The following is an 18,322-nucleotide window of genomic DNA, read 5'->3' on the forward strand; positions in this document are numbered from 1 at the left end:
AGAGTAAGTTTTTCTCTGTTTATTACTTCTGCTGAGGAAGAAGAGTGCTCTTCCTCACATGGTGGTAATTTTAGTGCAGGCTAGATAAAGCATACATAGAAGTAAAATGCTGTGAAAGAGACTATTCTGAAATTTGAACACATTTTCTTTAATCTCTTTTTTTTTGGGCTTTTTGTGACTATTGCGTATCTTGGTTTAACTGAAGGTCAGTCTTACATTTATGTGAGAAAAATCAGTCTTGTTCTTTTCCTGGATGAAGTTGGGAAACCTCAGGAATCTCATGCAAGTAATTTTGTGAAATTTCCATCCCAGCTTCCCAGCAGTTTAGATGCAGTCTTAGTCATACTCTGAAGAATATTCTGCCACTTAAACAAGGAGTACTAAAAGATAAACACACTTCTTTCAAAAATGTCTGTTGTCTATGGGCAGTAACTTCTTTTGCTAAGGACTGAAAGGTAATTGCAAGCCCTCAAAAATGTCCGTGTATACAATGGGGATCCATTTTTGCTAGAATGGTATTTGACTGACTTTACTTCATAGCTTCCTTGAGCCAGAACTCCCAGATAATTCATGCTGCCTACACATTAAATCTCACTTTGTCCAAGATTTGAGCCAAGAACTTGCCAGGAGGAGTGACTCAGCCATGGGGATAGCCTGGTTCCCATGAAAGTCTATCCCTCTAGGCTCTGTGGGTGCAGCTGGCTCCAGGAACCTGACCATAAACATAGGCTCAGCTACAGCACTACATGCACGAGCTTAATTTCCTCAGTTTCATGTGGTTTAAATAACAAATTGTCTGATGCAGAAAACCCCAACCCAGCTCTGTAGGAGGATGTGTCTCTCTTCTATTTATGCAGAAAAAACATGAATCCCATAATCCAGCATTCCTTCCATTTGATAAGATGTCATGAACTGCCATTTCTGCAGCTGTCTCTGCAGGCAGAGGCTGGTGCTTCATTTACGGGAACTGAGCCTCTGCTCATTTACACTTTAGGAGGGGCTTCCACAGACATGTCCTTGGATGTTTTCTGCACCTCCAATTGTGGTTCTCAGGAAGTAAAGTGGTTTCACAAGGACCAAGGTTAGCTGGAGCCAGACTGTGATTCTAATTCTGTAGTTTAACAATATTTTAATATTGTAATGCTTCTCTAAGTAGATGTGAATGTGAGAGGAAGGGGGAGAAGGGAAATGAGGGAAATGGAAAGCTGGAGAGAAGGTGAGAAATGTGCATAAAACAGGAAAGAAGTGAACTTGAAAGCAGAACATGGAAAATAAAAATAGAAGCAGAAAGGGAAATTAAAAAAAAAAAGAAGTAAAAAAGACAATTTAAAAAAAAAGTGATTCTATTTGTCATAAGCACTTGGCTCAGCTGCAACAGAGTCTGCAAGATGGAGACACTGATAGCCTGCAGTGCAGGAAATGGGCATTGCTCACTTCTTCACAGGCTCACATGCTACAGCGGATAACGGATGAATGAAAGAAAGAAAGAGAAGCTTAGATAAATGTAAAGGGTAATTTAAACCTGCTAGGTGTCAGAAATGTTGTAATATGTCATGAGATCCTATGGAAACTTGTGCACTTTTTGCTGAGGTTTTCTTGTTTTCTTCTACTGAATTTTGTCCTTATTTCTCTTACCCGTATTACATATCTAGGGAAGTAGTGGATCTTGGAAATAGCTTGCCTATGATTTACTGGAAACTTGAATTTCATGCTCTCACATGTGGGAGAAGAAGCTTTAAGTAAAAAATGTTAGATTGTGGTGGCTGGCTCTGACACAATTTCCTGGGCAGTGGGAGCCTTGGTTTGTGCTCCCAGGCTTACTGTGCAGCCCATGAGTAGTGGAGCAGGGAACCATCCAAACCCTTGGTTGCTACTGAGCCCAAATGGTATGTGGGCAAGTTCAAACCTCAGTTCACCCTTCAGGAATACAATTCCTTTCATTTGTGGTCTTGTATTGTGGGGGACCAGCAGCCTTTTGAGCAGAACACCACAGTCGTCAATAACAGTCAGAACAAGAGGTGGTAGGGTTTCCTTCTTCCACAATATGTGCGTTAAAGCATCTCCCAGGAAGTAAAATACCTTCATGTTAAATTCTTCCTCTGCCAGAACAGATTTAACTACCTTTCCCTCCTAAGTGCAACAATCACTGCTGTCCAATTTGCTGTGGGACAGAGCCTCTCCTTTTCTCCTGCAGGATAACCAGGATGACTGCAGTGTTCATATGAAAGTTTCATTGGTTCTGTTTCAGGATCATTAAATAATCATTGGATAAAACACCTACTTTCTGTCTAAATATGGGTTTGAGCTTGACTCTTGACTGAATGGCAAAGCATTTGAATTGTGCTTATTTTACAGAGCACATATTAAATAATAAACAGGATACAGGAATCTGGCCTGCAGTCAGAGGACATAAATCTTGTCCTGGAGGTCACCATCCTATGAGACGGAAGCAAACAAATCTATCTAAAAGCACAGTTTAAAAACTCTTTTTTGCTGACTGACCAAACTGTGTTAAAAGGAAGTTAGTTCACCATCACACTGACCTTTTCCTCTGTGAAGGTGGCTATCACTAATTCTATTACATTCATTTCTCACTGCAAGCACTAAGGGTTAATATAGAAAGTATTTTAGTTTAGTATATTATATATTATCTTAACCCACTCTAAATAGTCTATTTCATTTTTACTAATTAAAGCTGTCTTTATCTACATAGGTTTTAAAACTGATGAAAAAAAAAAAGACAAGAAAATTTAAATGTATCCTCAATTTCAGAGGAGCTGAGCACATTGCAACAATTGTAAACTTCAGTGGGAACACAAAGAGCCACTTCTGGAATCAGGACTTCATACAGGTATGTAAATATTCTCAACTTTACCTGGCAGCAGGCTCTGTCTTATTGAAAGAGATAAATTTCTAAACCAGTTAACTGTTTTTCTCCAGAAGTCCATCAAGTTCGAAAATATTTTTCCAGTTGTAACTAATAAGGTGAAAGAAATCAGTACATTTAAATGTTTCTATGACATGGCTGCATAGGTATTTTTCTTTCCCTTCAACAAAATGAGCAGCTTAGATGGATTTTTGGTAGTTGTTTTATGAAATAATTCCATTTTAGAACTGAAAAATAGATAAAGAAAAAAAAACAGAATTAAGAAGTATTTTAAATGCTTTTGAGAGTAGAGACTTCTATATTATGCAATGGAAAGAGGAAAAAAACCCCAGCAAAGGTAATATTGTTCCAGCTGAGAACTCAACAGTGTGTAGCAAGATCACTGGTAAAACTGAGGAGCTGAAGTTCAAAGCCCAGAGCTATGACGTGGGGAATATGTGGGGATAAAAAGATGAAAGCTTTCAATAGATAGAATGCCCAAGATTTGCCAGTCTTTACGAAATGTAATTAATTTTTAAGTCCTATTTTGAGTTCATACAGTTCAGCTTAGTTTAAAGAATCTTTCTTTATAGTTTTACATCTGATAATTTGATTATGAAAATGAACTCTCCCACATAGCAGAGAATGCTAGCAATCCTGTTCTGATAAGAGATATTTATACAGCACCACCAAATCACTTTAACATAAGGGGGCCATGTGCTTATCCTCATTTCTGATGACGAGTCCTCTGTAGCTATCTAAGATTTGTCAGCACTTGTTGATATTCCCTGTTCAGTCAGGGTCAGTGCTTTCCAGTGCTACTTCAGAGCAACTGCTTTGACTTACTTGGATATTCTGTGAATTGAGACTCTTTCTTTGTGCTTGCAGCTTAGAATAGAGAGGTGCTGGTAGAGAACCTAACTTTTAACTTACCTTTGATCAGGGAGAAAAGAAAAACCTAAGGAATCTTGAGAAACAGAGCAGGGGAAGAAAGGACTAATTTTTGTAAAAAGCAATATAATTGGTAAATTTTCATAGCTGAAAGGGATATTGAGTGAGCATAAAACATTTGCTGTAAAGTATTTCTTAGCAAGCCATTTCAGCAAAGCAGAATTCAAAATCATAGTTGTCTATGGAGAATTTGGGGGAGATGATGGTAGAACAAAAGTTATGGAAATCATGTTTAGACTCACTGCTTACTCTTCCTTCCTTTCTTTCCAAATGATATAATCTAATAACCATTTTAATTTGTGTCAATAGCCCAAGTTCCATCTTCATTTTAAAAAATGTAAATTCCCAGTCATGGTTTCATCATATTAAAAGCAAATATTTGCTATTATATTACAAAGAAGCTATGACTGCTGTTTCTAAAACACAGTATATTGGAACTTGTCTTAGTCTGCGCAGGCATTTTCTGTAAGACCCATTCTGTTCAAAAGTGAATGCTTTATTCATCAGTTTTTTTAATGGAATGCAGTATTAATATAAGAAAGAAGTAACAGAAGCCTGAGTTTGTTCTGATGCTACAAAGATTAATAGCTGAGAAAGCATATGATCTACTAGAGCATTTCTGGATTACAGGAATTGGATAAACTTCAAGTCAGTTGGCGTTGTATAAACTAGAAAAGTGCAATGCATGTAAAATTCTGTTTATGCAGTGGTTTCCATATGAAAAAAAAATCATTAAACCCTGTAACAAATTGTCTTTTTATATAGGAATCATTTATTTGGTAATGAAAGTCAAAATAGATAGAAAAATATCTCTGGAAGGAGAAAAAGAAAAATAACATTAGATGTTTTCTGAGCTGATATTTTTTCTTGCAATGGATCTTTGAAAACTTGTATGCTGTGACATAAAAAGTCTAAAATTTAATCCTAAAAAGTTTTATGGGAAGAAAAAGATTCAGTTATTATTTGAAAGTGTGATTTTCCAATAAGTGTTCCTTGTTCTAGCAGATGTCCTATCATTATGGGATCCCAGATACTTTGGATTTGGAAAGCATTGCACAGAAAGCCTCCTGGGCAGAGGAAAGACAGTTGGGTGGGACAAAAATTCAAAATCACTCAGCTCGCACTGGGACGTTCCCCATATGCACACTCCACAAGAGCTTTTTGCTTTTAAGTGCACTTATCAGTAGGTTTCCTAAGCCTTGAACTTTGGCCTTCAAGGCAATAGAAAATCTGGGATTAAAAGAAAAAATCTGGTTCTGCCCAAGTTTACACAGGACTATGTTCTCACTTGTTTTACCTGCCTTTACTGACCTTTCTGCAGTCAAATATTAGGGAAGCACTTTTCAGCTGACCTATTTTACTTGATTATTAGATATTGATATTATTTCCTATTCTCTCTGATCACCAACGGATTTGATATCTGTGTTTGTAGTCACTTCTTTTGAATTAAAGATGTAGCTCTAATTCTAAAATTTCTTAATTGTTTCCATTCTAAAGAATTTGTGTTGACAATTTTTTTCCTATATGCACCTTTGTTTAGTGAAGTGTTTTATTTAACCTATGGTTGATTTCAGCATCATCACTTCTAGATAATGTGTGCTGGAATATCTTAGAGAATTCTTCCACACTATGTTGGGATAACCATTACTTGCTGGATAGGGATTTCAGGCTCATAGGATGAGGTGGGAAAGGATCACAGGTGGGCTCTGGTCAAAACTGCTGCACAATGCAGGGTGAGCCCTGAGCTCAAGCTGGGTCAGTCAGGGCTCTGGTCAGCCTGAGCATCTCTCATTTCTGTTTCTCACCCTCTGCCATGCTCCATGGGCCTGACTCCATCTCCTCCCTCACCCTGTGCAGGCACTGGCCATTTGCTGGTAGCTCTGAGCCCATTCCCTCCCCTTCCCCCAGTCCCTCCTCACAGAGCTCCAGCCCCAGACCAGCTTCACCCCTGGTGTTTTCCTTGGATGGAGGGGCCCAAAACTGGATGCAGCGGTCCCAAAATGGGCTAGAAAATAGTGAACGTGTCACTAACATGTCAGTGACCAGAATGAAACACCCAGGCTCAGAAGAGGAACAGTCACCAGACAATCTAGGGGCATGAAAGGAGAAAAGGTTCAAAAATATCCTTTTTGAGAGGAACAGAGTTCAGACAGAACCAGAGTGCAGTATTTCCTGGAGAAAGTTTTCTAACTGGCTGCAAATAATGCCCGTTTTATTTGTCTTGCAGCTCCAGTCCCCACATACCTGAGTGCAGTGCCTCTGATCACTGCATTCATCCAAACACAATTCTTTCATGCAAGTGCACCAGAGACACACAGTTGGAGAGGATTTATCCCATTTCCTTGGTACATAGAACTTCTGAGTCATTGCCACTACTTGTTTGAGCAGCACTAAATGTAAGCATCTTAGTTGTATCTGTACACCCACACTGAAGTTTTTATATAAGATTCAAATGTGCCTGATTAACATAAGAAAACCCAGTGCATATTTGTGGAGCAGGTGCAAGCAATGTCTCATCTCTTCCTGAACAAAAGGTTAATACATTCTCACCAGTGACTTAATCCAACCTTATAGTTAAAAGATTTGTGATTGCAAATGGATAAAAATGAAAGTTAAAAAGCTTCCAGTAATGCCCTGTAAATATCAGTTAATATTCAAAGAGGACAGGGTGTTTAAAAAAAAAAAAGTTACACCACTAACTACCAACAACTAATTTGCACACACTGCATTAATTTAAAGAATTATTTATGCTCTAAAATTTAAGCCCAAATGCATACAACATGTGCAATGTAGGAGTGTGAAGTAACAAGGTCTGCAGCTCGTGTTTTGACTCATAGATTTAAAATCAAGTGAATTGAAAGTAAATGTAAGCCCAGAGGATTTAAGTTTTATGGTGAAGAACTCCATTGAAAAGAGAAGCTAGCAACCTGACAGAACATGAATGACAGCAGTAATCCCAAATCCATTTAATGGTTTTTATAATTTCAGTTAAAATTTGTTTAAGTATACATGTAATGAAGAGTAATTATGATACGTAGAAAAAGAAGAGGAATTACAATAAACATTTCCTGGTAAGAGGTTACCATGAAGTGACAGGATGTGAATTGGGCCTGGGTAACAGGATTCTGTATGTGTGTATATGTGTGCTATATATGTGTGTGTGTGTGTGTGTGTGTGTGTGTGTGTGTGTAGCAGGGGGTAACAATTATTTGGAGAATTTAATCCCATTGAGGAGTAAAACCTGTTGTGGATGACTCCCATCTAAAGCTTTTCCAATCCCAAGGAGAAAAAGGTTGCATGTAAATCCTTGTCAAACCAGCTCCAGCTTCCTCCAGTGCAGGAAGCCCAGCAGGGATGGCACTAGGGGACAGCCCTCACAATGACAAGGCAAGCAAAGAAGGGGCAGCTCTGCAGCCTCTCCCCTGCCCACTGCTGGCCTCAAGGTCGGGGCACAAGGAGCAAGGGCTGGGTGCTTGACCAGGCAAGCAAGGACTGCTAGTTAGGAATGACAGTGCTCTGTGGAACACACTTTCATATTTAGCTTTCATATTCTCCAGATTCTGTACTGCATTAGTATATGACTCTGAACTTCATATAAAGTATCAGCAAGTTCTCATCACAGTTCAATTAGACAAAACAATCCTGTTGCAGCTTCAGGCCCAAAAAGTGCAAACCACAGTGAGTTGAGGAGTGCCGTCTGGGAGGATGGGACTTCATAACCTGGAGCTGTAAGTGGACAATTAACCCCAATAAGTTTATAAGTTTTGTAAATGGACCAAAACTTAGAAAAGTTTGAAAACTCATGACCCAGAGTCCATCTTGGGTGGGGCCACAGCCAGGCTCTTGTACTGCCCAAGATGTATCTTTTGAAGAGTTTTTTTAAAAAACACCTACTTTATTCCTTTATTTCTGTCTAGCCTTTATTCTAGGTATCCTCTCAAGGCATCACTGGTAACCTGGGTTTGTTAATCTTTCTTAAATGTGCTGGCTGAGCATTTACATGTTTTTCTATGTCTGGAAGACAAAAATTGCACTTCAATTTTTCAATGGGATTTTTTTGTTCAACTGAATTTTGTTTTATTTAGTGATTTTAAAAAAATATTTTTTAAAACTTTCATTGATAACAAAATCTGTACATTCAAAAACCAAGTCAAGTATATTAATCTTTTGAATAATGAAAATGGGTAAAGATCCAATCAAATTTGGTTTTAAGAGCTTGTTTTCTTAAGCACAGACAGCAACTTCTTTGGTATTTTCTTTCAAGTTATTTTTTTAATACATTCAGAATTCTTCAAAAAAGGGAACACAGATAATCATTAACAGCATGGCTGAGTAACTCAAGTGTTCTTCAAAGGATGTCGAGTCTGTGTCCCAAAACTACTTCAGCAGGTGACTATTGCCCCCTTCAGACTACTCCCAGTACTAGAGAAAAATAATTAGTTGGAAATTAATAGCATTCCTTTGCAATACAGGGAAAACCCTAAGACGAACGATACTGTTAAGTAGATAGTTGGTGAACTTTTTTGGATATTAGCAAGGGATTTTCCTGGTATTAGAAATGTACAGTAATGCATTAAGTAAGTAATTATGTCAATTAGTACAGCAAACAATACCTCCAAGTTGCATCTTCAGCAGTTAGATTCAATAGTCCCAACTGAGGAAAAAAAACTTAGAACAACGGCTGCAGGATGGGCTGGGGAACTTGAAAATCAGTTCAAGCTTCCAGAGTGCATTTATACAGTTTTGGTTAAGTGATTCCAACTCCTTGATTGGGGTCTTCATATGCAAAACCAGTTGTGCCCTATTTCTCATTTCACCTTCCTTCTACTTCAGAGAAAGTTTTTGTAGCATGATCAACACCTCAACACCAGCCTGGTAGAAGCTCTTCTTTACTTAATGCCCAGATAGGGGATAACACACCTGGATTTTATATGCCTACACAATTTGTATGCATTTACAGTACTCCATGTCCACACACATGGGTACTGTGTGTGTATGTGTGTTCAACAGCACCCTAATCTCAGCTGAAATTAAGTACTCCCTTCAAAAAGAGCACCACCTCAGTGAAAATGTAGCCTCAGTTAGTATGCTAAGTGACAAGGGCAACTGCAGCTAGAAAATAAAATCATATCATGGAGTCAATTCTTGGTGTCTGGGCTGTAATGTGGTATATTGATTTAGCTTGCCTGAGCATCTATCATAAAATAGATTAAAAAAAAGATTTAAAAGAGTATCTTATGCATTGACTCTTCTTTCCACAGGGAGAAAAAGAAACTATGCTTCTGAAAATTTATTTTATATCCACCTTTCCCAAGCACAACCTGCTGAGATACCAGCAAATATAAGTATCAGCCTGTTATAGGGTGCTACTGCTTTATTATTTAGCAAATGGCTAAGGAAGAACAGCAATACAGATTTGATGGTGCATTTAATTCCATGTACCTCATAACATAAAGGTTTCCAGAGAACAGAACTTGCAGTTTTTAAAAGTGAAAGAAATACTGAACTAAAATAGCTATTTTCTATAGTTATTTTCTACTCAGGTAAAGTTCAAAGCCTCCAGCTGAAGCTCTTGCATACATACAGTATATGCTATTTGCTGTCCTGTTGCTACTCATTTTGCTGCTAATAGTAAAAAAAAACAAAGTAAAGTTTTCATTTTCACATGACAGATTTTCATCATACCAAGGAAAAACTTGATGTCAACCTTCAAGTTAAATGACTCAGATGTGACAGAAGGCTCCTCCTCTTCAGGCAGATCATACATCCAATGAAGTGTAGTGCAATACATCACTGAGGTATGTTGAATGTTGCTTTTGGCAGCTTGCTGCCTTTCTTTTTTTCTTTTTTTTTTTAGCATTTTAAGTTTGAATTTATCATCCCCATTCCTTGGCACTCAATGATATAGGTATCATTACCAGGGTCTTCCTCTTCTGACTTTGTCACAGTAAATTTGGCCTAGAAGAGGATTAGAAATGCATCACTGATTAAGTTATCACATACACAATATTGAGTATCTGATGTCAAATAATTGTATTGCCACATGTTTATGTATATTATAGCTTTGACAGATTTAATTCAAAAAAACATTTAAATAAATATGGTAAAAGTATCTAACCATTCTAAAAGCCTTTAAATCTAGAGTAGGCTCACTTTGTACAGGAAAACTCCCAGGTAAATACTACAGCAATTGTTTCATCAATGCTTCTCCTCCATGATCAAGTTCAGCTCACACTGCCTGATGAACTGTACACTGCCAAGCTACTGGAAGAAAATGAAAGGTAAAACTTCCTGAATGTTTGGACTCACCTTTGTTAGCTGCTCTGCAAAGTGTATAGCTGTTTGAGTATGCAGTGTAATTGGTCCACTTTTCACTTTAGACACTCCTTTTGCTAATGCCATAAAAATGATCAGCTGAAATTGAGGGAAAGGTAATTATTAAGCCATTCTTCAGATTCAAGGAATTTACTGATTAAAAAACCCCAACTAAAACATGCAAAATTTGTGTAAATATAAAAATTTTCTCTTCTAAGTTTGATAAAAGTTCATGAAGCTGAGTTTGAAGAGTGATCCACGGCTCCAGAAGTTTGGAGATTGCTACTGTAATACCTATTACAGAAGGGGTATTTTTCCACAGTAGCCCCTGAATTCCTATTACTGAATTCCTGGCCCTGAATCCCTGTTATTACAATTAACTTTGCTCTCCCCCACTGTATTGCCCCAAAATTTCCCCAAGCCACATCAAACTCCAGATTAGTAGTTTACTTCTATGGAGAGAATCTCAGGAAGAGGTACTTTCAATTCCAACACTTCCTGATCACATATTCACCAGAGAGACACCCCAAACACTTTGATTTGACTTAAAACCATCACCATGACAAGAATACTGCCAGGTGTGATTAACTCTGTGCAGTTCCCATACACAGTGACTCTGGCTGTGGCTTGTTCCCATCAACAGTACTTGCATGCTTTGAAAAAAGTAGGCTGAGTCCAAGACCCAAATATTTATTATACTACATAATATTCATGTGTGCCCAGGTGTTTACAGCTAAGAGCTAGCATCATCCTAGCTAAACCAGACCAAGATTCTTATCAGGCTAAGATAAGGCAGTGGAGGGCCTTCATTCTCAAATGAAATTAGGGGAGTAAGATAATTGGGAGCATGTTCTAGATATTCCCTAGTACCTTCCCTGAGTATCATTCTATATATGTAAGGAGGGAGCTATTATCACTGCACCACATGGAATGCCAAATAGAAGCAAGTTCCTGCCTCTGTCTTCCATACTTACGGAGGGTTACAGAAAGGCAAAATTTGAGGGTGTTGGTACAATGCTAAAAGCATTTGTGGTTCCTAAAAACTGTATGTAATTTGCTAATCCTAGTGATCTTGTGACTACACATCTCTGAGAGTACTAACATCTTGTCCCTTCCCTATTCAGATCTATATTGTTTTCAAATAGTGCATGCATGTTCTTGCTACTTCAACTTCATGTGAACACATGTAGGAACCTTACTTGGTCTTGCAGAGAATCATCCACAGTTCCACCATGTTTAAGATTCTGAAGCAGCATCTCTGCTGCTTCAATGCCAACTTTGTCAGCATTCTTTCCTAAGAGAGGAATCAGAAAGCTGAAAATTACTATTTAAAGTTTTAAAAGTACAAAAGAAAAAAACACCCAGAAAACAACCCAAGAAATTGTCAACTTTTTAGATCTTATCTTCTTTAAAACTAATGCTCTTGCCTCAAGTGTCTGCTTTAAAAAAAAAAATCCCATCTTCCCATCTTATGCTTATATATAGTTTATATTTCCTAAGCAGCGGAAAAAAAGCAGCTTCATTTAGTCAGAAAAACATATGTTAAAACAAAGTCTATGCTCCTGAAGTTCAGAAATATTTCCAGTGATTCTCCATTCTGATACAAGGTAAACTTAACAGTTCTGTAATTTTTGTAAATTTCCATTTACTGTGTTTTAAATCTGCTGATTTCTGTTGTCCTTTATTTCTAAAAGCATATATTTCACAGAATCACAGAAATTCTAGGTTGGAAGAGACCTTTAAGATTATCGAGTCAACCCATGTTCTAACACCTCAACTAGATCATGGCACCAAGTGCCACATCCAGTCTTTTTTTAAACTCTTCGAGGGATGGTGACTCTACCACCTCCCTTGGTAGATGATTCCAGTATTTGACCACTCTTTCTGTAAAATACTTCCTCCTTAATTCTAGCCTGTATCTCCCTTGGCGCAGCTTGAGACTGTGTCCTCTTGTTCTGTCTGTTGTTGCCCGGAGAAAGAGACTGACCCCCAGCTCACCACAGCCACCCTTCAGGAAGCTGAAGAGAGTGATAAGGTCACCCCTGAGTCTCCTTTTCTCCAGGCTGAACAACCCCAGCTCCCTCAGTCGTTCTTCATATGGCTTGTGCTCCAAGCCCCTCACCAGTCTCATTGCTCTCCTCTGGACACGCTCAAGCATCTCAACGTCCCTCCTAAAGTGAGGGGCCCAGAACTGGACGCAATACTCCAGGTGAGGCCTCACCAGTGCTGAGTACAGGGGAAGAATGACCTCCCTGCTCCTGCTGGCCACACTGTTCCTGATACTGGCCAGGATGCCATTGGCCTTCTTGGCCACCTGGATACACTGCTGGCTCATGTTCAGCCGACTGTCAACCAGCACCCCCAGGTCCCTTTCCACCTGAGCACTGTCCAGCCACACTGTCCCCAGCTTATATCGGTGCAGGGGGTTATTGTGGCCAAAGTGCAGGACTCGGCACTTGGACTTATTGAACCTCATCCCATTAGATTCTGCCCATCCATCCAACCGTTCCAAGTCCCTCTGCAAAGCCCTCTGTCCCTCTAACAGATCAACACACGTTCCCAGCTTAGTGTCATCTGCAAATTTGCTAATAAAGGACTCTAAACCCTCATCCATGTCATCAATAAAAATATTAAACAGAACTGGCCCCAGCACAGACCCCTGAGGGACACCACTGAAACATTCAGAGCATCAGATTTTTAAACGGGTGATACTTCAGATTCCTATTTGTTATTGGTATATTGAGTCTCAAAGAATTCACAGAAGTCTTACCTCTCTTGCCAAGTGATGACCCAGCTAACAAACAACCCGTTGAGGTCTCTGCAACAATACTAAGCAGAAAATCAAAAATAATTAAAATCAAAATCACTCATATTACAGTTTATTTATCAGATATGTAATCAGGTCCTAGCTAATTAACCAACAAGATCAGAGATAACAATAGAAAGCTTGGACTCACATTATTCCACTTCCAGTCCCAACAGCTTGATCATCAGGTTCTCTGACAGGCTGAATGTTAATGTAGAGGTCTCTGATTTCTTTTCTGATGCACCTCACTGCTGCTGCTGACATGTCTTTTGCCAGCTAACAAGACAAGATATAAATCCAGTAGTTAAATTATGTAATATAGCAATGCTTTTTCCTCATAAATTCAACTATTACAGTCAATCCCTGAATAAAGGGGCTACTTTATTAACTAGAAAAACAAAGGATTGTTATACACCCCTATAAGCAGGATCTGAACATGATCTTTTTCCTGAAAGTTTTTCTACCATATTAGAATATTAGATCCTATAAAAATGACAGTTATAGAAATGTATGTAGAAATCAGTATCAATAGAAATTAATGAACTTTTCTTCATTCATAGAGAAAAAAAAAATTATTTTAGTCTTCTCACAAAACTTTCAATTCTAAAAATAACTCATCCCAAAACCAAGTGCAAAAACTCCACCCCACAATTGTACAGAATATACTCTGTATGACAGAATACACAAAACAACAATTTTACATTGCAAGCAAATGGGGACATAGGGAGCTTATCCCATTCCTGTGATCTAATCACAGCTATATTCACAGGTTTGGAGATTTTAAGACCAAAACCAGCAGTCCATAGCTTTTCAAAAAGTAACTCAGCTTCTCTTCCTTCCTCTATTAATTCCTAGCCTTTATGTGAGAAGGAACCTCAAGGAGATCCCAGCACTCAAGACAGAAGAATAGAAAAGAGGAGATATAAAGGAGCAAATTTATCTCCTTTTATTTTTGGTTAAACCTACCCTTAACCTGTTCTAATACCCTTAGCAATGGTTGTTGTAGACTGGCCTCCACCTATTACAGTGCTCATAAATTTATGCACAAGGGCCCTAATTTCAGATTTAAAATAATGCACATGAATATGAAGAATACATAAATCATAAGACATCCCTCAATACATGCCAAAGACTTGTGAATAGTCCTATGAAGGATGAGGATACTGCTCTCATTTCCCATTTTAGCTTTACACTGCCGTACAATTAATAAATTTTAGGTATGTCCAATATAATATTCTGCAGCCTGAATAATTGAAACCATTTAATAAGGTTGCTTAGCTTGTGGCAGGAAACCAGAGGAATGTTGAGCAGATTGCATACAATTTTATATAGCTATATAAAGTTGGATGCCACCAGAGCCATGATAAGCACTTACTTTGATAGGCAGTGCTCCAGCAACAAATGCCCTTCCATAAATCTTTGTCACTGTGCCACGTTCTGTTAAGTTTATTGGGCTCAGCTCTTTGACTGGAGACATCTGGACTACAACTTCACCACCTCCTTGAGGATAGTAGCCCCTATTTAGAAACAGTAATTGGACATAATTAAATGCAATGATCACAAGGAAACCAAGAAAAAGGCCAGGAGGCTCTTCATACATTTTACTATACATTTTTATGTTCCCTGTTACTGTACATACCAATTTTCTTGATGTGTGCCTTAGAAACCCTTATAATGGAATTAGGCTCTCTAACAGTAATCCTCTGTAATGAACATCTTATTAACTTCCTAACACCAACCCAACTGCTCCTTGGAAAAAGCTCAGTAATGCACTGCCTGGTCAGCATGTGCTCCCCTCAGGGGAGCCAACAGGCAACATTACACAGCAGCTGTAGACTCAGCAATGAAAAGAAAAGACAGCCAAGAACCCTGTCCATTCATCATGTGGTGACAGTACACACAGGGGCAGCTAATGCAGATTAGTTCATGTATTATAAATTCACCCCTCAGCTTGACTGAGAGCCCCTTGTGTGCCTCTGCTCACACATGGGTTCAGTAAGGCCCAGCTCTGCTGCACTGCTCCGCAACTCACCTCCTCTTTATGTCACAATTAAATGTGAAATTGAACTTTTCAACTATTGGCTTGAAAACCTGAAAAAGAAACATATAAGAGTGAATTTATTTTGCATTGATAATTTCCCACTATGTTATACAATCTTAGAAGAAAAAAAAAAGAGCTCAACACAAAAATTTCAGTTGCATTATCAAAAAAAAAGTTAGTCTCATCCATATAGCTTATTTGACATTCCTCATACTTCATTTTCAATGTCACTTTGTGTAAAAGGATTTCCTTATGGAAAAAAGAAGAGTAATTCACAGCACTTCTAGAAAAAAGAATAAATTTTAAGTGAAATTTTCTGTAATAATTGAAACCAAAGAGACTATTTGCCATTTCAGGAAATTCTATGAAACACTGATTGCTCTCTACAGCCAGTACACTAACGGTGTTATGTTCCATGCCTAATTCCATAACCACAAATAGATTTGCAGTAAGAGTAACAGAGGAACAGCAGTGACATTGCACACATACTCAGGGAAGATGCACCAAGGCAAAGGAATTTCTCCCTACCATGACTGTGTAGTCTATCTGGGGAGCCATCTCCGCATTAGTCCCACCTTTTAAATGAAGCTCTGATGGGGAAGCAGCAAACAGCACACAGGGCATTGCTACCTGCATCAGTAGGCACACACTCCTGAAAGCAATAATAACACACTCAAATGTCATACACTCATAATCCATACAGTTCCATAGAATCATTATACATCAAGGAACATTTTACTAGAACATTTACTTTTGCATTTTATTTTTAAAATTATCTATAAACTTATCAGTCTTAAAATATACTACTTTAAAACTTCATGTCCTTACCAAGCCTAAATATGAAAGTTTTCATTTCACATTAATTGCATCTTTAATAGTTCTGTTTGAAATAAAGTTATGTATCTTCCTTAGTATAGTGATGGGACTATGAAAACTGTGGGTTTAGGTAGTAGAAAAGGCTTAGGCAGCACTAACAATGTAATACATGGATGGAATATGTCCCATTTCCAAAAGAGCAATATGACATACTGTGCTACTTATGAGCATAAGTAAAATGTCAAAATTTACTTTATTATATGGTGATTATTTCAGACTTCATGGATGTGAGATACTCATTTAATTTAATGCACTTGGTCTGGTATGTAGCACACTAACATGAGGAAATTACACCTGAAGTTTTAAAGCTGCTTTTTCCATGACATGAACCAAGAATTCAGCTTTTATATCAATCATACTTTTAAACTTCACATGTACTTCCTGCATATCCTACCTATACTACAGGTTCTTTGCTCACATAAATCTGGCTCAGGCAGCACATATCCTGGGGTCATTACCAAAGCATAAATGTTCTTTTTTCCCCCACCCCATCTATTGTGACAATTTTAAAGTTATCAGAAGCTAGTGTACAAAGACATACCCTGCTGTTTTTGTATCTGCTATGTGGGTTCCACCTTTGATCTTCCCAGGAGTGAAGGTTATTTCTGTTGAGCCAATTTCTCCACCATTCAGCTTCCCATCACACAAATCTCGAATCATCTCCAATCCAGACAGATGCTGAGGTCTTAGAGTGACAATACACAGTTAAAGACACATACAAGTAGACCACGTGCTTCTGTTACATTAAAATAACCACTAAACACACTAAAAAACTACAACTGCAAATTTTGAATCAGACAAGGATCAGAAATTCACTCTGGTTGCTGCAGTACTTCTGAGTCCTCAGGAGCAAAAGAGTGGCATTCAGGCCATACTGGGATATGCAGGATTCTGGATCTTTTCCACTAGCATGGGCCCAAGACACATAGATGAGATGCAAGAGCAGCCACTTGTCCTAATGTGATAAATGCTTGGACAGAAATGCAGTGGGATAATGATGGCAATACTGGCTGAGCCAGAACCAGCTGCAGGGCTACAAGACAGTTAACAGGCTTGCTATGTACTTGTCTTGTGCTTGTTTCCATTTGTTAGGATAATCTAAATAGGAAATACACCAACTGTTTTTAACACTGGAAATACGCTAACTGTATCAGCATTAGGATATGCCCTATCTGTTCTTAGCACTGTAGGCTCGGTAAGCTGTGTTTTGCTCAGCATTACATCAGTGTGTTCCCCGTTTCAAAGCGTGTTCCGCTCAGCACCTGTGGAACCATTCCCCGGGCCGCGCCCTCACCTGCCCCGCCTGCGGCCCGGGCGGGACCGAGCTGAGGGCACCGGCAAGAGAACCGAGCGCGCTTCATGCCGCAGCGTTCCCCCTCACTCCTTGAGAGCCACAGACAGGATATTTTAGTAAAAAGGCTCTTTTAAAGCAATGGAAACGCAAACGTTTCAGACGAGAGCAGCCGAGGCCTTGCGTGGCCGTGCCCCAGCCCGGGAGGGCCCCACACGCCGTAAGTGACCGGCTGAGCGCCCCGGGACCGCCCGGGGAGGGTCTCACCTGAGGCCGGGCTGGCTGCGCCCGGCGCGGATCCGGCGCACCCGCAGCGGCAGCCCCAGCAGGCAGCTCAGCGCCGTGGACACCCGCAGGATCTGCCCGCCCTGCACGGAGAAATGGGCTCGTCAGGCGCTACGGCGCATCCCGCACACCCGGCCGGCCCGTACCGCTGCCCGGGGCCAGGTAAGCCGCGGCCCGCTGGCGCTCACCCCCTCCATGATCCCGCCGTCTATCTCCACCCTGTCCCCGTCCATGGCTGGCGATGAGCGGTGTATCTCGCAGAGGCCGCGCCGATGGGATCCCGGCGGGGCCCTAAACACGGCGAGCCCTCGGCGAAACAGCCCCGGGCTAAGAGTGTTTGACGGCGGCGGCGGGCCCGGGATGCTGCAGTACCGGGGCGGGCGGCGGTGCCGGGCAGGCGCAGAGCGGAGGTGCCTCCCTGCCCGCCCGCCCTCCGCGGGTTGGTCGGGGCGGCTCCGCCGCGGGGAGGAGCAGCCGGCGGGCCCGGCTATCCGGCGGGGGCTGGGACTAGCTCCATTGTCCTCGCGGTACTGACCGAGTCCCGCAGGAGGCAGTGCCTCTCCCTTGTCCTGAGGGCCGGAGCGGTGACAACCGCGGCTCCTGGGAGATCAGAGCCGTGGGTACAGCGCTGCCGCCGGAGGAGAGCAGCCGGACTGTTGCTCTCCTCGTTTCACGCTACTTTTCCTCAGAATCACAGAATGAATTAGGTTGTAAAAGACCTCTGAGATTATCAAGTCCAGCCTATAAATGAATACCACCATGTCAATCAGATCGTGGCACTAAGTTCCACGTCCAGTCTTTTCCTTAAACTCTTCTGGGGTTCTATCTCCACCTCCTTCCTGGGCAGCCCGTTCCAATGTCTAATCACCCTTTCTGTGAAGAGATTTTTCC

At 40.2% G+C, this 18,322-nt stretch overlaps 1 protein-coding gene across 1 annotated transcript; it reads right to left on the bottom strand.

Annotated features, from left to right (window-relative positions):
* Window positions 1-8,007: 8,007 nt before the first annotated feature.
* On the bottom strand, window positions 8,008-17,833 carry RTCA (RNA 3'-terminal phosphate cyclase). Its single transcript, XM_058808566.1, has 11 exons — window positions 17,620-17,833; window positions 17,414-17,514; window positions 16,397-16,540; window positions 15,508-15,631; window positions 14,971-15,029; window positions 14,314-14,455; window positions 13,090-13,214; window positions 12,903-12,961; window positions 11,332-11,426; window positions 10,127-10,231; window positions 8,008-9,775 (listed from the first exon to the last, which is right to left on the bottom strand). The coding sequence occupies exons 1-11, from the start codon at window positions 17,662-17,664 to the stop codon at window positions 9,671-9,673; spliced, it is 1,104 nt and encodes a 367-aa protein (XP_058664549.1). The 5' UTR covers window positions 17,665-17,833; the 3' UTR covers window positions 8,008-9,670.
* Window positions 17,834-18,322: the final 489 nt, after the last annotated feature.

Source organism: Ammospiza caudacuta, chromosome 7 (genome assembly GCF_027887145.1).
Source record: "Ammospiza caudacuta isolate bAmmCau1 chromosome 7, bAmmCau1.pri, whole genome shotgun sequence".
In the NCBI taxonomy this organism is placed as follows: Eukaryota; Metazoa; Chordata; class Aves; order Passeriformes; family Passerellidae; genus Ammospiza; species Ammospiza caudacuta.

Coding starts and splice junctions, on each gene's coding strand:
- RTCA (XM_058808566.1), bottom strand. CDS start 17,664: ATGGACGGGGACAGGGTGGAGATAGACGGCGGGATCATGGAGGGG. Junction 15,632..16,396: donor GCAGATACAAAAACAGCAGG/GTATGTCTTTGT, acceptor TATTGCTTTCAG/GAGTGTGTGCCTACTGATGC. Junction 12,962..13,089: donor GGGACTGGAAGTGGAATAAT/GTGAGTCCAAGC, acceptor TTTTCTGCTTAG/TATTGTTGCAGAGACCTCAA.